Source organism: Enhydra lutris, unplaced genomic scaffold, assembly GCF_002288905.1.
Source record: "Enhydra lutris kenyoni isolate GAN:26980312 unplaced genomic scaffold, ASM228890v2 scaffoldscaffold12, whole genome shotgun sequence".
Taxonomy (NCBI): Eukaryota; Metazoa; Chordata; class Mammalia; order Carnivora; family Mustelidae; genus Enhydra; species Enhydra lutris.
In genome coordinates this window covers 71,518,122-71,540,807 of record NW_019154096.1, presented here as the reverse complement: position 1 = coordinate 71,540,807, position 22,686 = coordinate 71,518,122, and the positions used below count along the sequence as shown (strand labels likewise).

General features: G+C 40.6%; 1 protein-coding gene across 7 annotated transcripts in view; it reads left to right on the top strand.

The window, feature by feature from the left end:
• Positions 1 to 14,848: 14,848 nt before the first annotated feature.
• LOC111144676 (arginyltransferase 1) overlaps positions 14,849 to 22,686 on the top strand; it is a 160,687-nt gene continuing 152,849 nt past the window's right edge. For 5 of the 7 annotated variants that reach the window (XR_002640420.1, XR_002640419.1, XM_022499079.1 and 2 more), the window contains exons 1-3: positions 15,297 to 15,457; positions 17,958 to 18,021; positions 19,150 to 19,212. Coding sequence is in view for 4 of the 7 variants with exons in the window: in XM_022499079.1 (XP_022354787.1) it covers positions 15,352 to 15,457; positions 17,958 to 18,021; positions 19,150 to 19,212 (233 nt within the window). In the remaining 3 variants the exon portion in view is untranslated. Of the gene's footprint in view, positions 14,934 to 15,296; positions 15,458 to 17,957; positions 18,022 to 19,149; positions 19,213 to 22,686 lie in introns of those variants that run through there. The other 2 variants (XM_022499078.1, XM_022499080.1) reach the window with 2 other exon arrangements.

Sequence of the window (22,686 nt, the reverse complement as noted above, 5' to 3'; positions counted from 1 at the left end):
GTGCTGCTGCTGTGGAGGTATTGAGCTCCGCCCCCTTCAGCCTACTTTCAGCCACGTGTTTAATTATGTCCTAACTGGTCATTACTCAAGGACGAGGAAGCAGACGGTACTCCAGTGTCAAAATACACATTAATGAAATGATTCTGCATATTCAAGACACTTGTCACCATATATTTGAGCTGTGGATGTCCAAATAAAGTCCTCATCGTTTCTCCTTTTTTTCTTTAAAAGATTTTATTTATTTGACAGAGAGAGAGGGAGCGAGAGAGGGAGCACAAGTGAACACAAGCAGGGGGAGTGGGTGAGGGAGAAGCAGGCTTCCCATTGTGCTGAAACCCCCATGCCGTGCTCCATCCCAGAGCCCTGGGATCAGGGCCCCAGCCGAAGGCAGACATCCAAGGACTGAGCCACCCCAGCACCCCAGTCCCATTTTTACTTCTTGAAATGTCTCTACTTCTTACAATGTGAAAGGAGAAAATACAGTGATTAATTAGAACCTGGCTTCATCCTTATTAAGAATAAAATCTATCCCTCCCCAAATATGCTGTATGCAGAGATGTGTTTGACACCACAGCCCTGAACTCATTTAGAAAAGAAGACATGAAACAGTTATGAAGTAAATATGGGTATTTTTATCAAAAATCAAAAGAATTTCAAATATTGTCATAACAGTGATTTCTGTTTTCATACCAAAACTTTGAATTACAACCTACATTTTAGTATTCACAAGATACCATTTAACATTGATAAAATGTCATGTTACTCAAATATCAAACTTACTTGCTATTAATTCAGCCAAAATTTGCATTTGCGTGTGACATGACAGCATCATACTACCCCAAGTTCCTAGTAGTCATGGACTATGAGGCAGGCACTGTGTAAAGTGCTAAAAGGAAGGGGTGACTGGGTGGCTCAGTCAGTTAAGTGTCTACCTTCAGCTCAGGTCGTGATCCTGGGGTCTTGTAATTGAGCCCTGCACTGGGCTCCCTGCTTAGTGTGAAGCCTGCTTCTCTTTCTTCTTCTGCTATTCCTCCTGCTTGTGTGCTCTCTCTCAAATAAATAAATAAAATCCTCTAAAAAAAAAATGCCAAAAGGTAATCTCTTATTTTACCCTCCTGAAAACTGAATTTAGCCTTTTTTTTTTTTTTTTTTTTTTTTTTTGCGAGAGAGTGAGCATGAGCAGGGTCTGGGTGTGGGGTGCAGAGGGAGAGAGAGAAATTTTAAGCAGACTTTACGCCCAGCATGGAGCCCAATACAGGGCTCAGTCTCACAACCCTGAGATCATGACCTGAGCCAAAATCAAGAGTCAGGCAGATGCTTAACCAACTAAGCCACTCAAGTGTCCCTAGCCTCCTTTTTGACAGAGAAAAATATGCAATTCCTAATATGAGCCTCTTTATAAGTAAGGAATCAGCTTAATTAAAATAAAAGAGACCATCATGTGGACCTAACAGTACTTTTTTCATTTAAGTATCATGCTTTGAATTGTTCCTTTTTCCTGATAAGAGAAACAAGGGATGAAGACTTTAAGTCAGGGAGATAAATAAGCTTTTTGATAGCAAATCAGGTTGAAACAAACTATTGGCAAGACTAGACTTTGCCCTAACATAAACAAAAGGTGGCCTGAGCTGTGTCTTTCTGTGAGAAATATAAAAAGAACACTTTGCTAACAAATATTTTATCATATACCTAAATTCTCATCGTTTGTCAAAAGTCATGAAATGTGTTTGAGTAACCATGAGAAATCATCACTGGGGAAGGACAGGATAGAGGTTCCTGAGCTGAAAGTGTCATTAACCACTTCTCATGACATGGAACTTGAAACAAACCAGAGTACCGTCACAGACTTACTGCTGGCTTTGGAAACCACACGCTGTCCGCTGGCCCCATTTTGCAGGAGTTTGAAAACAGACTTAAAAACTAAAAGTGCCTCTGATTGTATCTGAACATAAAACACTGACACTCCAACCATCCTATTCGGTAATGTTCTTATTCTTCTGCCCATTTTCCATGGGAGGAAACGTGGCTAAGAGAGTTACATGATTTGTTCAAGGCCACACAGTTGCCAAACTGAAACTTGAACACGGATGTCTAAAAGCCAAGCTTGTAATCTTACACATGCTATCCTATCTGACCTTGGGAAACGGGAGGGGTGGAAACACAGACCACTTTTGTGGAGCTCACAACGCAGTGAGGGAGGCAAGAAATTGACACAAGTGCACATATATGATGTAGCCATACAAAGGCGTTGCACAAGTATGGAGTGAAAACAAAGGGCAGGAGTCATCAGCATGAGGTGGGACTAAACATGGAGGACTTGCTGGGATCACATCCTGAGTAGAGTGGCAGAAACGTGGGAGATGCTCCTGAGACCAAAGAAGCAAGAGGTGACTCTGTCAGTGGTTGCCAGAGGAAGTTTCACAGGCAGGGTACCCCATGTGGGGAGCAAAGACTGGAGCCAGAATATGATGTAGAGGAATTATGATGACTTCCCCAAACAAACGGAGAACTATGAAATGTTAATACGAAAATGATTAAAAAGAACTGGCATGAGAGAAAAGATCCTGAAACCATAGAGCCTAGAAGCACAGATTAAGTGGAAAACTGGGTTCGTCCATTGGTGCTGTGAGAACCTGGTTCTAGACCAGCATTGTTCAATGAAAATAGAATGTAACTCAGATGTAATTTAACTTTTTCTGGGAGCTACGTTAAAAAAAAGTAAACAGAAACAGGTGAGATTAATTTTAGTGACATATTTTAACCCGTGATATATACAAAATATTGTCATCTCAACATGGAATCAATTTCAATTTTTTACATTGCTGTTCTGTTTTCATTAATAAATTTAATTTTTTAAAATAAATTTAATTTTTTAAGAGCACCTATAGATTTACAGGAATACTAATTAAAAAGTAATCTCTCTCCCTCTAAGTTCCTCCTATTATTTGTATCTTGTATTAGTATGGTATACTTGTTGGCACTGACAAATCAATATTGCCACATTATTAACTAAAGTCCATAGCTTACACTGCGTTTTACTCTTTGTCTGGTACATTCCATGGGTTTTAACAAATGTACAGTGACAGGTGTCCATCGTTACTACATCATACAGAATTGTATCACTGCCCTAAAAATCCCATGTTCCAACTCTTTGTCACTCCCCCACCCCACATCCTAAGCCCCAGCGACCACTGATCTTTTTACTGTCTCATAGTTTTGCCATTTCCAGAATGTCATATACTTGGCATCATACAGTGTGATTTTTTTCATGCTGAAAAGGCTTTTTCAGATTGGGTTGTTTCACTAAATAATATGCTTTTCATGTTTCTACTTGACTTCTCATGACTTCATACATAGTTCATTTCTTCTTATGGCTGAACAACGTTCCATCGTTGTTTTATCCATTCACCTAGTGAAGGACGTCTTGCTGGCTTCCAGTTTTGAAAATTATGAATAAAGCTACTATTAACATTTGTGTGCAGGTTTTTGTGTGGATATAAGCTTTTGATTATTGGGTTATATACTGAGGACTATTGGATCATATGGTTAAGAGTATGTCTACTATTATAAGGAACTGCCAAAGTATCTTGCAAAGTAGCTGTGCATTGTGCCTCCCCACCAGCAATGAATGAGAGTTCCTGTTGGTCTAGTAGTGTTGTCGGTGTTGTGAATTTTAGCCCCTGGAGGAGGTGTGAATGCTAGTTTGTTATTTTAATTTGCAATTTGCTAATAACATATGATGCTGAGCTTCTTATTATAACCTTATTTGCTAACTATTTGTCTTTGGTTGGTATTTGTTCATATCTTTTGCCCATTTTTAATTGGGTTATTTTCTTCCTGAGAATTTTAAGATTTTTTTTTTGTATGTGTATGTTTTAGATACCAGTCCTTTAGCAGGAATATGTTTTGCTAAGACTTTCTCCTGGTCTATGGCTTGTTTTTTCATTCTCTTGCAGTGTCTTTTGCCAAGCAGAAGTTTTTAATTTTAATAAAGTACAACTTAATTTTTTCTTTCATGGGCCATGTTTGAGCATTCTATCTAAAAAGTCATCGCTAAAACCAAAGTCACCTAGATTTTCTCCTATGTTATCTTCTAGGGGTTTGTTTTGTGCTTTACGTTTAGGCTTATGATCCGTTTTGAGTTAATTTTTATTAAAAGTATAAGGTCTGTGTCTAGATTTATTTGTTTGTTTTTTCCATGTGGATGCCCAGTTCCAACACCATTGTTGAAAAGATTATCCTTTCTTCATTGACTTGTCTTTGCTCCCTTGTCAAAGATCAGTTAGCTATATGTGTGTGGGTCTATTTCTGGCTTTCTGTCCTGTTCTGTTGATCCATTTGTCTGTTCTCTCGCCAATCCCACACTGTCTTTGATTACTGTAGCTTTGCAAAAGTCTTCAATTATGGTAGAGTCCGTCCTCTGGTCTTGTTTTCTCCTCTGACACTGTTTTGGTTATTCTGAGTCTTTTGCCTCTTCATATGAATTTTGGAGTCAGTTGGTCGATATGTACAAAATAACTTCCTGGGACTTTTATTGGGATTACATTGAATCTAAAGATCCAGTTGGGACAAAATGACATCTTAAAAGTATACATATTCCTATCAATGAACATGGGTCATCTCCATATATTTAGACCTTTGATTTGTTCCATCTGAGGTCTTTTGTTTTCCTTTTATAGATCTTATACATATTTTGTTAGATTTATACCTAAGTATTTCATTTTCTTTCTGGTGCTAATATGCCGCCTCCTGATGGTGCACGGGAGAAGAATGAGGCACGAACAAGTCAGCTGCAAGAGAAAGGGAGCAGGGGATGACAGTAGGAAAGACTCTCCCCAAACAACTCCTCAGTCTCATATTTATTAGAAAGTGCCTAACGACCAGCAAAGAAGCAGTTGTAGATTACACATTGATCATGAGTCTTGTAGATATGGAAGAAAAAAGGCAAAACATGTCTGGGTACGTAGTACATGATCTATATGAGCAAGCCCAAATGAAAGGATTGCCTAACTGCTGGTGCTCTCCGGGTAAGGAGAGATAATGGAAAAATGAAGCAGGTGGCCTTCCGCCCTGAGTGGGCCGAGCATTCCCAGCTGCTTGACTTCAAGGATGTGTATCGTCCTCTCCCCATACATGTTTTTCTTAAGGCTACATCTAAGCATGCTTGGTAACTAATATAATTTCTCATAGGTCATATTTTAAGCAGTACATTGTTCTGAGGGGTGGTTACACTAATATAAATGGTATTGTGTTTTTAATTTCAAATTTCGATTGTTCATTTCTGATATATAGGAAAGAGATTAGTTCTTGCTATATAAAGCTTGTATCCTGCAACTTTGCTATTATTTGTTATTAGTTCCAGATTTTATTTTTTAAAGATTTTATTTATTTATTTGACAGACAGAGATCACAAGTAGGCAGAGAGGCAGGCAGAGAGAGAGGAGAAAGCAGGCTCCCCGCCGAGCAGGGAGCCTGATGCGGGGCTCGATTCCAGGACCCTGGGATCATGACCCGAGCTGAAGGCAGAGGCTTTAACCCACTGAGCCACCCAGGCGCCCCAGTTCCAGATTTTTATTGTTGTTGATTCTTTGGAATTTTCCATTTGGACAATCATGTCATCTGTGGACAAAAATAGTTTTATTCTTTTCTTCCCAAACTATAAATCTTTTATTCCTTTTCTTGTTTATTGCATTAGATGGGACTTCCAGCATGATGTTGAATAGCTGTGGTGAGAGGGGGACATCCTTGCCTTGTTTGTGATCTAATTGAGAAAGCAACTAGTTTTTCATAATAGTGAGTTTTTTTGTAGATGTTCTTTACTCAGTCAAATTGAGGAAGTTCCTCTTTATTCCTAGTTTGCTGAGAGTGCGCCCCACTGAGAGCTTTTATCATGAGTAAGTGTTGGACTTTGTCAAACACTTTTTCTGTATCTACTGATATGATCATATGATTTTTCTTCTTTAGGGCATTGATGACATGGATTACATTGTTTTGAAAGGTATAATAGTATATAATTCCTTTTATATATAGTTGAGTTCCATTTATTAATACACTTTTTTAGGATTTTCACATCTATGTTTATTGGAGATACTGGTCTGTGGTTTTCTTGTAATGTCTTTGGTTTTGGTATTAGGTAATGTTGGCCTCATAGAATGGGTTAGAAAGGGGCACCTGGGTGGCTCAGTGGGTTAAGGCCTCTGCCTTCGGCTCAGGTCATGGTCTCAGGGTCCTGGGATCGAGCCCCTCATCGGGCTCTCTGCTCAGCAGGGAGCCTGCTTCCTCCTCTCTCTCTCTCTGCCTGCCTCTCTGACTACTTGTGATCTGTCAAATAAATAAATAAAATCTTTAAATAAAAAAAAATAAAAGAATGGATTAGAAAATTCCCTTTGCTTCTATTTTCTGGAAGAGACTACAGAGAGTTGGTATAATTTCTTCCTTAAATATTTGGTAGAATTCACCAATGAACCCATCTGGCCCCAGGGCTGTTTTCAAAGGTTATTGATTATTAATTCCATTTCTTTACATATAGGTGTAATCATGTTATATACTTCTTGTATGAGTTTTGGTAGATTGCATCTTTCAAAGAATGAATTCATTTTCTGTAGGTTATCATATGTATGGACATAGAGTTGCTCGTAATATTCATTTGTTATACTTTTAATGTCCATGGTCTTTCTTTCATTTCTGACTGTGGCAATTTGTCTTCTCATTTTGTTTTAATTTGCCTCACTGGAAATTTATCAATCTTATTGATCTTTTCAAAGAATTAACTTGGTTTTGTTGAATTTCTCTATTGATTTCTTGTATTGTTTCATTTAGTTTTAATTTTTGTTTTCTTTTTAAAAAATATTTTATTCATTTATCAGAGGCAGAGAGAGAGAGAGAGAGAGAGAGAGTAAGGCAGAGGCAGAGGGAGAAGCAGTCTTCCCACAGAACCGGGAGCCCGATGTGGGACTCGATCCCAGAACTCTGGGATCATGACCTGAGCTGAAGGCAGATGCTTAACTGACAGCCACTCAGGTGCCCCTTGCTTATTTTGGATTTGATTTGCTCTTCTTCTTCTAATATCCTGAGGTAGAAGCTTAGATTATTGATTTTAGATCTTTTTTCTAATATATGCTTTGAATGCTATAAATATCCTCTAAGCACTGCTTTTGCTGCAACTCACAAATTGGGTAAGTTGTACAGTTGACCGTTGAATGCTTATGCAGAAGTCCACTTATTTGTGGATTTTGAGAAATATGCACTGTAAATATATTTTCTCTTCCTTGTAACTTTCTTAATAACATCTTTCTCTAGATTACCATAAGAATATAGTATAAAATACTTATAACACAAAATATATATATTAAGACTGTGTTATTGATAAGGCTTCTTGTCAACAGTAGGGTATTAGTAATTGTTTTGGGGGAGTCAATATTTATATGTGGATTTTTGACTGTGTTGGGGGGGCTGGCACCCCAACCCCAGTATTGTTCAAGGGTCAGCTGTATTTTCCTTTAGTTCAAAATATTTCTGAACTGCTTTGATCAAAGCATTTAGAAGTGTGTTATTTAATCTCTAATTATTGGGGCGCCTGGGTGGCTCAGTGGGTTAAAGCCTCTGCCTTCAGCTCAGGTCGTGATCCCAGGGTCCTGGGATCGAGCCCCGCATCGGGCTCTCTGCTCAGTGGGGAGCCTGCTTCCTCCTCTCTCTCTCTCTCTGCCTGCCTCTCTGCCTACTTGTGATCTCTCTCTGTGTGTCAAATTAAAAAAAAAAAAATCTAATCTCTAATTATTTTGGATTTCTCCTACCACCTTTCTGTTGCTGATATCTAGTTTAATTCCATTTTGGTATGCATACTTTGCATGGTTTCTACTTAAAAAACTTGTTTTTTTATGGCACAGAAAGTGGTCTATTTTGGTAAATGTCCCATGTGAGCTTGAGAAGAGTGTGTATTCTGCCACTATTGGATTAAGTGTCCTAAAGATGTCAGTTAGAACCAGCTAATTGATGGTGTTGCTGGGTTCAATCACGTCCTTACAAATTTTCTGCCCGTTGGATCTGTCAACTACCAATATACGGGTATAGTAATCTCTAAATATCATAGTGGATTCATCTATTTCTCCTTGCAGTTCTCAGTTTTCACCTCACATATTTTGCCACTCTGTAGCTAGATGCATATACATTTAAAATTGTTGTTTTCTTGGAGAACTGACCACTTATTATCATGTAATGCCCCACTTTATTCACTTACCCATAAACTTATAAAATTGCCCTATGCAAATTGCCATGATTATTTTGAACCACCTGTTATCCATTAGAGCAATTACATTTTTAAAAATGAAAAATTTGATTTTATCTCCATTTATCCCTTCTCTAATAATGCTTTTCCTTTCTTTATGTGGATTAATTTCTGACCTATATTATTTTCCTTCTTTCTGAAGAATTTAACATTTCTTGCAAATCAGGTCTACTGGCAACAAATTCCCTCCATTTTTGTTTGCTGAGAAAGTCTTTACAGGAATACCTTGTTTCATTGTACTTCACCTCACTTTGCTTTGCAGATATTGTTTTTTATAAATTGAAAGTTTGTGGCAACCCTGCACTGAGCAAGTTTCTTGGCAATATTTTTCCAACAGTATTTGCTCACTTCATGTCTCTGTGTCACCTTTTGGTAATTCTTGTGATGTTTTAAATTTTTTTGTTATATTTGTTATAGTGATCTGTCATCAGTGATGATGATGGGCTGAGAGTTCAGATAGTGGTTAACATTTTTCAGTGACAAAGCATTTTAAATTAATGAATGTACTTTTTAAAAAGACATAATGCCATTTGCACATTTACTTTTATGCACATTGGAGAACCAAAAACCTCCAGTTGATTTGCTTTATCACAATATTTGCTTTACTGCAGTGGTCTGCAACTGAACCACAATATCTCCGAGGTATGGCTATACTTCTTTCATTTTTGCAGGATAATTTTGCTGGGTATGGAATTGTAGGTTAGTGGGATTCCCCCCCCCCCCAACACTTAAAATATTTCACTTCCTTCTCTTCTTGCTTGCATATTTTCCAAGGAAATGTCCAATGTAATTCTTATTCCTGCTCCTCTATTAGCAAGGGTTTTCTTTCCTCTGCTTTTTCAAGAGTTTTGCTTATCTTTGATTGTGAGCATTTTGAATATGATAATGCTTACATGTAGATTTTTCGCATTTATCCTGCCAGGTGGTTTACACTGCTATAATTTAAAAATTCAAATACATTTAAATAAAGTAAAATAAGAAGCTCAGTACCCCTGCTGCACTAGCCACATTTTAGGTGCTCAATACCCACAAGTGACTAGTGGCTACTGTTAAAAAATAAAACTGGCAGTTATTTTCCTAGCAAAAATGGGTTTATTTGAGGATAGCAGAGGACTACAATCTGGGATAAGCAAGTCACAGCAAAACCACAGCCTGGTCCAGAAAACAAAGGAGAGGAACACTCTTTTATAGAGTATAGGAGGAAGTTAGGAGGGTGGAAATAAAAAGTCCATTGTAATTTTGAAGTAGAGTGGCTTTTCATTGGTTGGGTTGTTGCCAGGGGAAGAGGAGGAACTTTCTTCGTCCTCCTGGATAGTAAAGTGTATCCACCCTGCAAGATGTTTCTTCCTGTTGGGTCTGCAATTAATGTTAAGTAGTAGGGCTTGAGAGCTGCCCCACCCCCATTCTAAATGAGGTTGTTGTTAATTTTTGCACTACTAATTTGGAGAGTGCATATTTACATGGTGGAGAGAGAAGTCCTCCAAGAGCCTCTTGGCAGTGAATGGCCCACAAGGAAAGCATCTTCTAGGACTCTACCATCACCAGCACCTGAGACCCCTGGTGTTCCTATCCACCTCCCTGTCTCTGTTCATGCCACACCTCCTTCCTAGATTTCATTTATTTTGATGACTGCATAGTATTCCATTGTATATATAGACCACATCTTCTTGATCCATTCAACTGTTGATGGATATCTAGGTTCTTTCCATAGTTTGGCTGTTGTGGATATTGCTCTATAAACATTCGGGTGCACATGCCCCTTCAGATCACTACATTTGTATCTTTAGGGTAAATACCCAGTAGTGTGATTGCTGGGTCATAGGGTAGCTCTTTTTTCAACTTTTTGAGGAACCTCCATACTGTTTTCCAGAGTGGCTGCACCAGCTTGCACTCCCACCAACAGTGTAGGAAGCTTCCCCTTTCTCCGCATCCTCACCAGCATCTGTCATTTCCTGACTTGTTAATTTTAGCCATTCTGACTAGTGTGAGGTGGGATCTCATTGTGGTTTTGATTTGTATTTCCCTGATGCCGAGTGATATAGAGCACTTTTTCATGTATCTGTTGGCCATCTGGATGTCTTCTCTGCAGAAATGTCTGTTCATGTCCTATGCCCATTTCTTGATTGGATTATTTGTTCATTGGGTGTTGAATCTGATAAGTTCTTTATAGATTTTGGATACTAGCCCTTTATCTGATATGTCATTTGCGAGTATCTTCTCCCATTCTGTTGGTTATCTTTTGGTTTTGTTGCTTGTTTCTTTTGCTGTGCAAAAGCTTTTGATCTTGATAAAGTCCCAATAGTTCATTTTTGCCCTTGCTTCCTTTGCCTTTGGTGATGTTTCTGGAAAGCAGAAACTGGAAGCAGTTGCTGTGGCTGAGGTTGAAGAGGTTGCTGCCTGTGTTCTCCTCAAGGATTTCGATGGATTCCTGTCTCACATTGAGGCCGTTCATCCATTTTGAGTCTATTTTCTTGTGTGGTGTAAGGAAATGGTCCAGTTTCATTCTTCTGCATGTGGCTGTCCAATTTTCCCAACACCATTTGTTGAAGAGACTGTCTTTTTTCCATTGGACATTCTTTCCTGCTTTGTCGAAGATTAGTTGACCGTAGAGTTGAGGGTCCATTTCTGGGCTCGCTGTTCTGTTCCATTGATCTATGTGTCTGTTTTTGTGCCAGGACCATACTGTCTTGATGATGACAGCTTTGTAATAGAGCTTGAAGTCTGGAATTGTGTATTGCCATCAGCTTTGACTATCTTTTTCGACATTCCTCTGGCTATTCAAGGTCTTTTCTTGTTCCACATAAATTATAGGATTATTTGTTCCATTTCTTTGAAAAAAATTGATGGTATTTTAATAGGGACTGTGTTAAATGTGTAAATTGCTTTAGGTAGCATAGATATTTTCACAATATTTGCTCTTTGAATCCAGGAGCATGGAACGTTTTTCCATTCTGTCTTCCTCAAATTCCTTCATGAGTACTTTATAGTTTCTGAGTACAGAGTCTTTGCCTCTTTGGTTAGGTTTATTCCTAGGTATCTTATGGTTTTGGGTGCACTTATAAGTGGGATTGACTCCTTAATTTTGGTTTCTTTTGTCTTGCTGTTGGGTATATAGAAATGCAACTGATTTCTGTGCATTGATTTTATAACCTGACACTTTACTGAATTCCTGTATGAGTTCCAGCAGTTTTGGAGTGGAGTTTTTTGGGTTTTCCAAATAAGGTATCATAACATCTGCAAAGAGTGAGAGTTTGACTTCTTCTTTGCTGATACTAACACCTTTAATTTCTTTTCGTTGTCTGATTGCTGAGGCTAGGACTTCTAGTACTATGTTGAATAGGAGCGGTGATAATGGACATCCCTGCTGTGTTCCTGATCTTAGCGGAGAAGCTCTGTTTTTCCCCATTGAGAATGATATTCGCTGTGGGTTTTTCATAGATGGCTTTGATGATATTGAGGTATGTACCCTCTATCCCTACACTTTGAATAGTTTTGATCAAGAAAGGATGCTTTGTCAAATGCTTTTTCAGCATCTATTGAGAGTATCATATGGTTCTTGTTCTTTCTATAAAAGAACATTCTAATAATGTCCTTTTCCCATGTCTGTCTGCAAAAGAGGGAACTAAAGCTTTGCTTTATTTTTCTCATTTAGGCCTGCAAGATGAAAACTTGTCTCTAACTTTCAGCAAAATAAAGACATCTAGAAACCACTGCCCTATAGTCCTTGTTGATCTCTTTTTCATAATTTTATTTTTATCACCTTTATTTTTCCACCTCTCTTGTGGAAGGTCATTGAAAAGACATGACCACCAGTTAACCCATGAATGAGCTGGACCCAGGTGATCAGAGGCTCCTTGCCTCCTCCTTTGTCCTTAGAATGTGGGTCCCACTTGCTTTTTGCTCTCCCAGAGGTTGCTGCAAGGATATTGCTTTGAGATAATGATGTGATGGTGAGAACACCTGCACAGGGCACATGACTGAACCCAGTTAAGGCCTCTCTCTATGCAAACTTTTAAAGATTTATTTGAGAGAGAGGGAGACAGAGATAGTGAGAGAGAACAGGAGCAGGAAGGAGTGGGAGAAGTAGGCTCCCCACTGATCAGGGAGCCTGATGCAGGGCTCCATCCCAGGACCCCAGCATCATGACCTGAGCCAAAAGCAGACACCCAAACAACTGAGCCACCCAGGAGTCCCTCTATACAAACTTTTAAGATTTAAGTGCTCAATAGCCATGGTTAGTGTGGTGGTGTGGGGATCCATTCATCTTGCTGCTGCCCAGTGCAAGCCTCATACGCAGGTTCCCTTTGCTTATTGACTTCCACCTGTGGCGGTACCTGGATGGCTCAGTTGGTTAAGCATCGTACTCTTGCCTTTGGCTCAGGTCCTGATTTTATGGCTTATAAGATGGAGCCCCACATTGGGCTCCACACTCAGTGGGAATCTGCTTGGATATTCTCTCCCTCTGCCCCTTCCCCTTTCCCACTTGTGTTCACAACATGCGCACTCTCTCTAAAATAAATAAATAAATCTTAAAAACAAACAAACAAAAAACCTGCCACCTGCCAACCTGGAGTGACCTGCCTCTATCTTTGGTCTCTTCCTGCCCTCCACACACAACTGTCTTACGTCTCTTACTAGCTGTGTGGTCTTGATCAGGTTATTTAGCCTCTCTAGTCTTCATTTCCTATGTTGTGAAGTTACTGTAAGGATTAAATGAGTTAACACGTATGCCTAGGGCATTGGCATTATAGCTCTCGATTGGCATTCCCTGGCAGAGGTTGGTCTAAGGCTTGGGATAAGGTTGGGACAACGGGACATAAATGAATCGGTAAAGGACTACACTAAGAAAAAGCAAAAAGTCTCCTGGCTTCCTACTTTCTGAGGATGGCATCTGCTGTCTTTGTTTCATTCCACAAGCCTTTACTTTCTTCCAGAACAAGAGTCTGCCTGGGAAAGGACCAGGAATACTCAAATCTGCCATACTGGACAAAATGAATGAAGTCTGTCTTAATGGGTACTGATATGTACCAAAACTTCAAGTTTCAGGAGGTACTGGAGAAACCTAGAGGGGCCCTGAGAGCCTCCTACATGCTACAGCTGTCCCTGAGGTTCTTCCCGTTGTGTGAGGCACAAGTGATCCTTAGTAATATAACAGGTCATGCGGCTACCAAGAAACCCCTTCAACTTAAGAATGCATATATCCAACATAGTGCACCTTGCGGTCAAGAATGATAAAACTGACCTCAAAGTTTACTTGTTTCTCCAAGGTTCATGATTTCACTTTTCAAAACACTACAAAAAGATAATCAGCTTGTTGACAAAAAATATAAAGACAACCTTAAATTATCTATGCACTAAGATTAAGGAATATTACCTTGTTGGCAGTACTCATTTTTATACTTTGCTCCAGACTATTACTTTCTTAAAAAAAAAAAAAAAATCTTTAAGGGGTGCCTGGGTGGCTCAGTGGGTTAAAGCCTCTGCCTCCAGCTCAGGTCATGATCCCAGGGTCCTGGGATGGAGCCCCACATCCAGCTCTCTTCTCAGCAGGGAGCCTGCTTCCTCCTCTCTCAGCCTACTTGTAATCTCTCTCTGTCAAATAAATACCTTTTTAAAATAGGGAAGTCCACAGGCTGAATTCAACCTACATGTTTTGTTTTGCTTGCATTAAAATTTAAAAAAAAAATAACATTTACAAATATTGGAACATTAAAGAATCGAGATCTTCTCTTTCAAAGCCGTAAGATGTGGCGGCAATAGGCTTATAGCGTCAGAAGGCGGCTACTGGCTCCAAAAGTTGTTTGCTTTAAAACCATCAAGTGTGGGCGCCTGGGTGGCTCAGTGGGTTGAGCCGCTGCCTTCGGCTCAGGTCATGATCCCAGGTCCTGGGTTCAAGCCCCGCATCGGGCTTTCTGCTCAGCAGGGAGCCTGCTTCCTTCTCTCTCTCTGCCTGCCTCTCTGCCTACTTGTGATTTCTCTCTGTCAAATAAATAAATAAAATCTTTAAAAAAAAAAAAAATAAAAAATAAAAAAATAAAAAAAAAAATAAAACCATCAAGTGTTCAATTCATCTACGCCGGCCACTCACAGAACACCTGCACATGTACCTGCACATGGCACGTAAGAGTGGACGTGCTGGTTTGGAAGAAATCCGAGCTGGCCCCCCACATGGTTGTCAGGGACCGCCCGAGATAGTAACTTTTATACTGAGCCCTGCGGGTAATGACTGACTCACAACCTCCGTGCCTCAGTTTCCTCATCTGTAAAACGGCGCTGACAATGAGTGATGCTTGGCGACTGCTTGACGAGGAATTATGCAAAGGGCTGGCCCTAATTCGGGGCCCGGGGGGCACGAATACCACCCTCGCTAAGGTCTCCGCAAGCCCCGGCACCCGCAGAGACTGGAGCCCCGAGGAGGCGGTAGAAGCTCGGGTCGGGGCGCTGGGACGCACCCCCCAGGCTTCAGTTCTCCTCCCCTCCCCGCCGCGGGCCCCCGCGCTCCGCCGAGGTCGGCCCCAGGGCGCGGAGAGGCGTGGCCGGCCCTGGCGGACCCTGGAGGCGGCCATGGCCTCGGTGGTGGAATACAAAGGGCTCAAGGCCAGCTACCACTGCGGCTACTGCGGCTCCGAGGAGGGCAAGGTGTCCTGCGGTGAGTGTCCCAAGGGGCAGGGCTGGCGCGGCCGCCGACGTCCGACTCTAGCACCGCCCGTCGCGCCCCGCGCAAGCCCCTCGCTTGGGAGCGCACAGGGCCGGCTCCCCAAACTCGCACTCCCCTCTCCCAGACGTTTCTTCTCAGACTATTTCCCTTCACAGTCCTCTCTCTTCACCCTCACCGAAGATGGCGGTCCCGGTTAGAGAAGGAACGGAAATAGCGGAAGGCTGCCCTCGGCCAAGATGGCGCGGGCGGCGTCAACGTGCGGGACTCCTGGCGAACCCGGCCTGCGGGCCCCCGAGCAGCTTCGCGCGCGCCTCGGGGACTCCCGGGCGGCGCGGAGCATTGTGGGGTGGCGGCGGCGGCAGCGGGGCTGGGCTGGGCTGGGTCGCGTCGCGTTTGGAGTGCTGGGGCCATGGCTTCCTGGGCCGCTTTTTCGCCCAGCATCGTGGAGTATTTCGAGGGCGAAGACTCCTACCGCTGCGGCTATTGCAAGAATGAGTCGGGCAGTCGCTCCAATGGTGAGAGTGCCGGCGGGCGGCTGAGGGCGTCGGGGCCTCGGGGGCTCCGCGGCCGGCGGGCGTCCTCGGGGGTCGGGGCGCCCTGACCCGGGCCGACCGGCTCGAGGGACGCGCGGATCCTCCGGCCGGATCCTGTCCTGGGCGGGTGTACGGAACGCGGCTCGCAGGTTTGGGCCGTGGCTGCCAATTAAAAATGAACTTCAGCTCTGATTCATCAGGGAAGCCTCGAGGTGCTTATCCTTCACGCAGGTGCTCGGACGGGCTAGATAATGATTGTCTCGCCGTGGCCCAAAGTGTGGAAACAGGTGTCCGTCATCAGTCCTTAGGAGACGGTTAAATGTGTGACAGCATGCCGTGCCAGGGAGCACGACAGTGCGGTCAGTTCCGCTGGGGCGGACCCCCAAGTGCTGATGCCGAAGTGGGATCTTCCCAGATTTTCATTGCAGAATGCGGCGTGTCGGGTGGGCTGTTTGTGCAGGAAGAGGTGTGTGTGCATACGTGGGCATGGGCATCGGGATAAAATGTCTGGAAGCGTGTGCAAGATGCTGGTGACCCACCAAGGCGCTGCTGGCGAGGGAGCGTTTGTACTGTTTGTACTAAGGTGTCTGAAAATTTTACCAGGTGCTCCTATGCCTTGTCATTCCTCCACCCACCTCCAGAACGACAACAAAGCCAGCTTACACGTTGTTTTGTTTTTCTCCCCCCCCCGCCCCCGCCCCCGTCACAGTTCAAGTGTCTTTCGGAAGACTTGTTGTTTGTAAACGAAACATTGTATTTATTTCCTGCCCTGTCACGTATTGGCAGATAAAAAAATTTTTGTTTTAAGGAATAGCCCATCATTGTGGAAAATGGGATAACCACGAAGATACAAATTTAGGTAGTTTCCATTTAAAAAAAAAATATATATATATATATATTTATATATATGATTTGGACGAGTATAGTATGTCCACTTACTCATTAACTGAAATTGTTAGATGTTTGTAGGTAAGAGGGACCAGAACTTAATATAATGCAGTTATTAGGAGTGATGGTTATGAAGATGAGCTAAGCAGAAAAATGTTTAGAGTGTGCGGTTAAAGGGAGAAAAACAGGATGCAAATGACGTGTGTGACATGATCACAGTTCTGGGAGGATAAAAACCCAGGAGAAACACACCAGCTGGTGGCAGTGGTTGCCTTAGGGTATTAGAGATTGCTCCCGTTTTCAGAATTTTAGTATTATGACTACAGTATGTGTGTGATAAGCACTTTGTATTAAAGGTGTCTAAAATGAATATTTTCTTAGATCCTTAATTATTTTGCCAGTAATTTTGTAAGAGGAAATTGGTTAATATAGATGTCCTTTGTTTAAAGTCCTGTGGAAGAAACCTTTCACCCTTTTCATCTAAAGAGAGAACTGTAAATTTCCATTATGTTTGTTTTAATTCTGATTATCTTTACTGTAGGGCACCCCACCTATTAGGTAGGTAGGTTTTATTATTCCTATTTTATAGATGATGAATTTGAGGCTCATAAAGTAACTCAGTGAGTGCCTGCCAAGCTCCTTTCTGTTTCTGAATATATTTTGTATTATCAAGCCTACCTTTATCTACATATCTCTGATGCAGTTTGCTGTTTACAAGAGAAAAATTTACTTTTCCTTTAACATCAATTCAAATATATCTTTTAATGTTTTCTCATTGTCTTCATTTTTTTAATGGTTGCATAATTATCCCGTCATATGGATAATATAGTCCCTGTAATCATTTTTCTGTTCCTGGGCATTTCAATTACTTTCAGTTTTTATATTTAAAAGGAATATTGCTCTATATTTTTGTTCTATTTTCAATATCCAAAGCTATGCTAAAAACATAAAAATGAGGAAAATTTATATGCTTAAGAAAACATTTCCTCTTCACTTCTTCTGAAGTGACCAGCTTACTAAATTATTGGGGATGTTATTATGGTTTAAAAGTGTGATATAATCTGATTGCAGTAAGGACCTTAAATATATGAAGTCATAGAGACTATTGGCTAATCCTGTATTAAATATAATCACTTTGATAAGTTTGATTTTTAAAATTAAGATAAATAGGGTGCCTGGGTGGCTCAGTGGGTTAAAGCCTCTGCCTTGTCTCAGGTCACGATCCCAGGGTTCTGGGATTGAGTCCCACGTTAGGCTCCCTGCTCGGGGAGGAAGGGGGAAGCCTGCCTCTCCTTCTCCCAACTCCCCCTGCTTGTGTTTCCTCTCTTGCTTTCTCTCTCTGTGTCAAATTAATGAATAAAATCTTTAAAAATAAATAAATAAATGAATAAAATTAAGATAAATATCTTTTCCATTTGTGTTGTATGTCAAACTTAAGTATGAAGTATGTGTAGACTTTCATTTCTCCAGTGTGAGCTAGATTTTTTCTTTTGCTTCAGTATTCACATTTTGAAATAAAGATTTTGAATTTAAAAAATTTTTAAAAAGTTGAACTTGCTGTAATTAACACGGCACATGGCACTTATTTTTTCAGGCATGTGGGCGCATTCCATGACCGTACAGGATTATCAGGATCTTATAGATCGAGGATGGCGAAGGTAAAGCTCTTTAATACAAAGATACTTCTCTTGTTACTCAGGTTCTTCTTGTAATTGCAAACTATTGTTTGCCTTTAAAATGTTTTCCTGTTTTTGGAAAGAGGTTTAAGAAATTTTTTGGTTATATTTCTTTGTGTAGTGATTCTTTTCTCTCTCCTTTTAAAGATGTTTATTAGGAGAATTTCAAATACACATAAATGTAGAGAGTACAGTATAGTGAACCTCATGTCCTATCCGCAGGCTTCACCAGTTGTTGACATTTTGCCAGTCTTGTTTCATCAATTGTCCTTGCTCCCTGTGTGGAGTGAATGTGAGTGCCATTCTCACCGCCTTCTCCAAGTACATGGGCTCAGTCCTAACCCCCAATTTGATAGTATTTGGAGGTGGGCCAAGTGATTAAGTCAGAGGGTGGAGTCCTTGCAAATGGGATTAGTGCCCTTGTAAAAGAGACCCAGAGGCTCCCTTGCCCCTTCTGCCATGTGAGCTTACAACAAAAATATGAACCAGGAAGCTTATCTTTACCAGACATAGAATATGATAGCACCTTGGTCTTGAACTTCCCAACCAAACTACAAGGAATACATTTATGTTGTTTATGAGCACTCAGCCTGTGGCATATTGTTACATCAGCTTGAACAGACTAAGATGTTCCTTCCTCCCCACAAAATAATTTAAAGCAATTTTGTGTATCCTATTAGTATACCTGTAATAAAGACATGTTCCTAAGAAAGGTTTCTTTTTTCCTTTTTAACGCATCTATGATGCCATTATCATACTTTACACAGTAATTCTTTGATGTCATCTGTTACTTGGTTTGAGTAGATTTTCCTTTGATTGCCTTTATGGTTGAGGATTGATGGTGGGTTGAGGGAAGGATTGCAGGTGCTGCTGAGAGGGTAATTGAGGTAAAGAAGTTTGGAGTCCATATATCAAGGTTTAGGAAAAGGCTGTACTCTGTCTTTGGTATGTCTATATTGCAAGATTATTTAGGTTATGAAGAGTAAATCTAAATGTTTTTATGTTGTTGGTTAGATTTTTACTCAAATTAATTTTGTGCTCCTATACTAGTCTTCTTTGGTACAAGTGAGAAATGTGTAAGACATTAACAAAACTACTTTTTAATTTTAGAAGTGGGAAATATGTGTACAAGCCTGTCATGAATCAAACATGTTGTCCTCAGTACACAATAAGGTAAGAAAGAGGATCTATATATAATTTTTTTTTTTTAAGATTTTATTTATTTATTTGACAGAGAGAGATCACAAGTAGGCAGAGAGGCAGGCGGCGGGGGTTGGGGTGGGGGAAGGAAGCAGTCTCCGTGCTGAGCAGAGAGCCCAATGCGTGACTCAATTCCAGGACCCTGGGATCATGACCTGAACTGAAGGCAGAGGCTTTAACGCACTGAGCCACGCAGGCGCCCCAGATCTGTATATAATTTGAAGAGTATGTATAATTCTTTAGTGACATCTTGCTTTTTTTACATGTTAATTTTCATTCCAGCTAGACTCTTTATAAAGAAAAACAAATGAGTTGTATCTTTTCTACATACTGATGCTACATTTTTACTTCATCAGTAGCTTTTAATAATACTGTTTAATAGTTTGGGTGTAAATAGGATATGAAAAAATATACTACTTAGCAATCTAGTCAATGATTTCAGACATATTGTGAGAATATTAGAAAATACTCAAATTACTTTTAGGTATCAGGTGTTTTATAGAACTTAGCTTGGGGCTTTCCACGTTCTGGTGTATGACTGAACACAGCCGTCACACTCCAAGAGTACTGTGGGATCTGCCGGAAGGGGAGGGGGAGGGGCCGATGTCGAATCTGCTGCACACATTTAGAGTCCAGGTTTCTTCATTGTAAAACTTAAACTAAAATGTCTATTTTCCTCCAAAGTGATGGCTTAACCCGCAAACCCCAGTCTGACATGGAAGGATTTTCCATTCTTCTCAAGTTACAAAGATCCTCCTCTTCTCCCTTGTGCTCCTTGCCTTCCTCTTCTTCTGGTACAAACTAGGGAAAGTATGTTGCATTGTTAAGCATTGTCTACAGTTTCAGTGTGAATAATCTCCAGATAAAAAAGCAAACACGGTTGTATCCATCATGTTTTGGCTGGTCCTCATACCTCTTTCCTTTAGTTGCTCTTAATTTGCTTTGGGATTAAAGATTTGACAATCTGATGAAAAGTTACAGACCCTCTCTGCAGCAAAACAAACAAAAGGGAGGAGGTGTATAGATAAAAATAGGTAATAACATCTTGCATACTAATTTTAGGATGATCTTGGGCTCCCAGTGGGCTCACAAAGTTCCACTAATTCCTGGTTAAGAATCCTTTCTTTTATTTAACTGGTCATAGGACTGGAGCAATAAAGAGAAAAGGTGGGTGTCTGGTTTACTGACATCATCTCACTTACTATCCCAGGACAGCTGTGGTGTCCTCTTGCAGGTTTTTTGTTTGTTTGTTTGTTTGTTTTTTAGATTTCATTTATTTATTTGACAGAGAGAGAGAGAGAGATCACAGGTAGGCAGAGAGAGATGGGGGAAGCAGGCTCCCCGCCAAGCAGAGAGCCAATGTGGGGCTCGATCCCAGGACCCTGAGATAATGACCTGAGCCAAAGGCAGAGGCTTAGCCCACTGAGCCGCCCAGGCACCCCAAATGTCCTCTTGCAGTTTTAATGTTTATGAAGCAGTGACATCGTCAAAGACAGAAGTCCTCTTCCTTCAAATAACAATTTGTTATTGGATTATGGCCAGGGTTCTGTTTAAATCAGTCTGGAGTTGATTTGCTAGGACCCTGAGAATCCTAATCAGAAAAGGTTAAAAAAAAAAAAAAAGTCCATTTCAGTGGGTTAAAGAAAAAGACCAAGATTCTATAATTTATTGGGTGTCTCTCAATGCAAAGCACTGCTCCAGGTATATTGTTTTTATGAAAAGGAATTCAATTAACATTGCAAAACAAAAATAATTATAAAACGTGATTTTTTTTTTTTTTTGCATGAAATCACAAACATTTTCTGAATTGCTATCCTTTACACAACTTCATTTTATGTGTTGATATTATGGAGTCATTTACTGTTCTGTTTTTTCTTTCTTTTTTTTTTTAACTTTGTTTACGACAGTAGATCTAATGAGGCCTAATGCGAAGGCAAGGCAATTCTAACCTACAGCGTAGCTTCTTGTTAGATGTCAGGGGCTGTGAGTGTAAGTGAGGATGAGCTTCCTTGGCTATGAATTTTTTTTTTTAATTTTTACATAGAATTATATATGCTGGTAATTTAAAAATCAAACAATTCCATAAACTTATTTTGCAAAATTGCAGTCCCCTGAACCTCCCTATTTCCTGTTTCCCAGTGTACTCTCAAATTTTTAACTGATTTTCTTTTTCTTCTTTCTACCTTTAAGTGATGTGCTTATATAATTACAGAAACCTTATCTCATTACCTTTGGGTTTTTCTCATATCTCTGGGTTTCTCTTTTTAAAAGGTAAGGATTCAACTCTATTTTTTCTCATTATCTCTGAATTTCTCTCTTTGGAAGATAAAGATTTAATTTTATTTCCTCCCTGTTGCCCCTGTCATATTCAAGCTCCTTTTTGTCCTCGTTGCTAACTTCCCAGCTCAGAAGATCATAATATTGAATGGTATAGTTGCTGTATTACGGCCTGTAAATGTGCCGTATGGTCGAACCATGCAGTGTACTATGATTACATTTTCTTTCCTTCACAAGTTTTTGCTTTCCATAGTCTTTTTTTGTTTGCATAGTCTTCTGTACCTACCCATCACCAGTCGATTTTAAAAACCTTCCCACAGTTGTGGTATGTTTAGATGCTTCCGGTCCTCTAGCACTTGTGTCCTCTTGATGATACCTCTGTGCTGTCTTCTGACCTGCTATGATCTGGACAGGTTGTCTTTCCAACTGATGCATCACTGTCACCCTGGGATCTCTTTTTACTGCCATCTTGGGGATTCTCTTTGGATCTCATGTTTTCTGTCTCCTCTGACCGCTTGGATTATTTCCTTGTTTTAGTGCCGCTCATCTTCCAATAGCTTTCTTGAGAAGTACCTTTTTTAGACTTTGTATGTTTGGAAAAAAATCTTTTTTAAGAGAGAAAGAGCTAGTGAGCGAGTGGGGGTGGAGGCAGAGGGAGAGGGAGAGAGAGAATCCCAAGTAGGCTCCATGCTCAGCACAGAGAGTCCGACTTAGGGCCCCATCTCATGACCCTGAGATCATAACCTGAACCCAGACCAAGAGTCAGATGCTCAACCAACTGAGCCACCCGGGTGCCCCTGTTTGAAATGTTTTAATTCACCACTCAGACTTCTAGTTTGGCCAGGCATAGAAGTGTAGATTGGAAATAATTTTGCTTTAGAATTTTGAAGGCTTTGCTTCTGATTCTTGTTCCTTTGTCCAAAATGTTCTTTCTTTTTGGAAGGTTTTTTTGTCCCTAGTGTTCTGATATTTCACATCTAATGATGTGTCTGTTTGCATCTATTGCATACAGACTTAAGGGGCCCTTCTTACTTACTTACCCTCATATCATATCCTTCACTTCACAGAAATTTTCTTTTACTATTTTGTTGAACTTCTTCCCACCCGCCCCCCACCGTTTTTTCTTCTCTTCTTTTATAATGTCTTCATTCAGATATTAAATTTTTATTT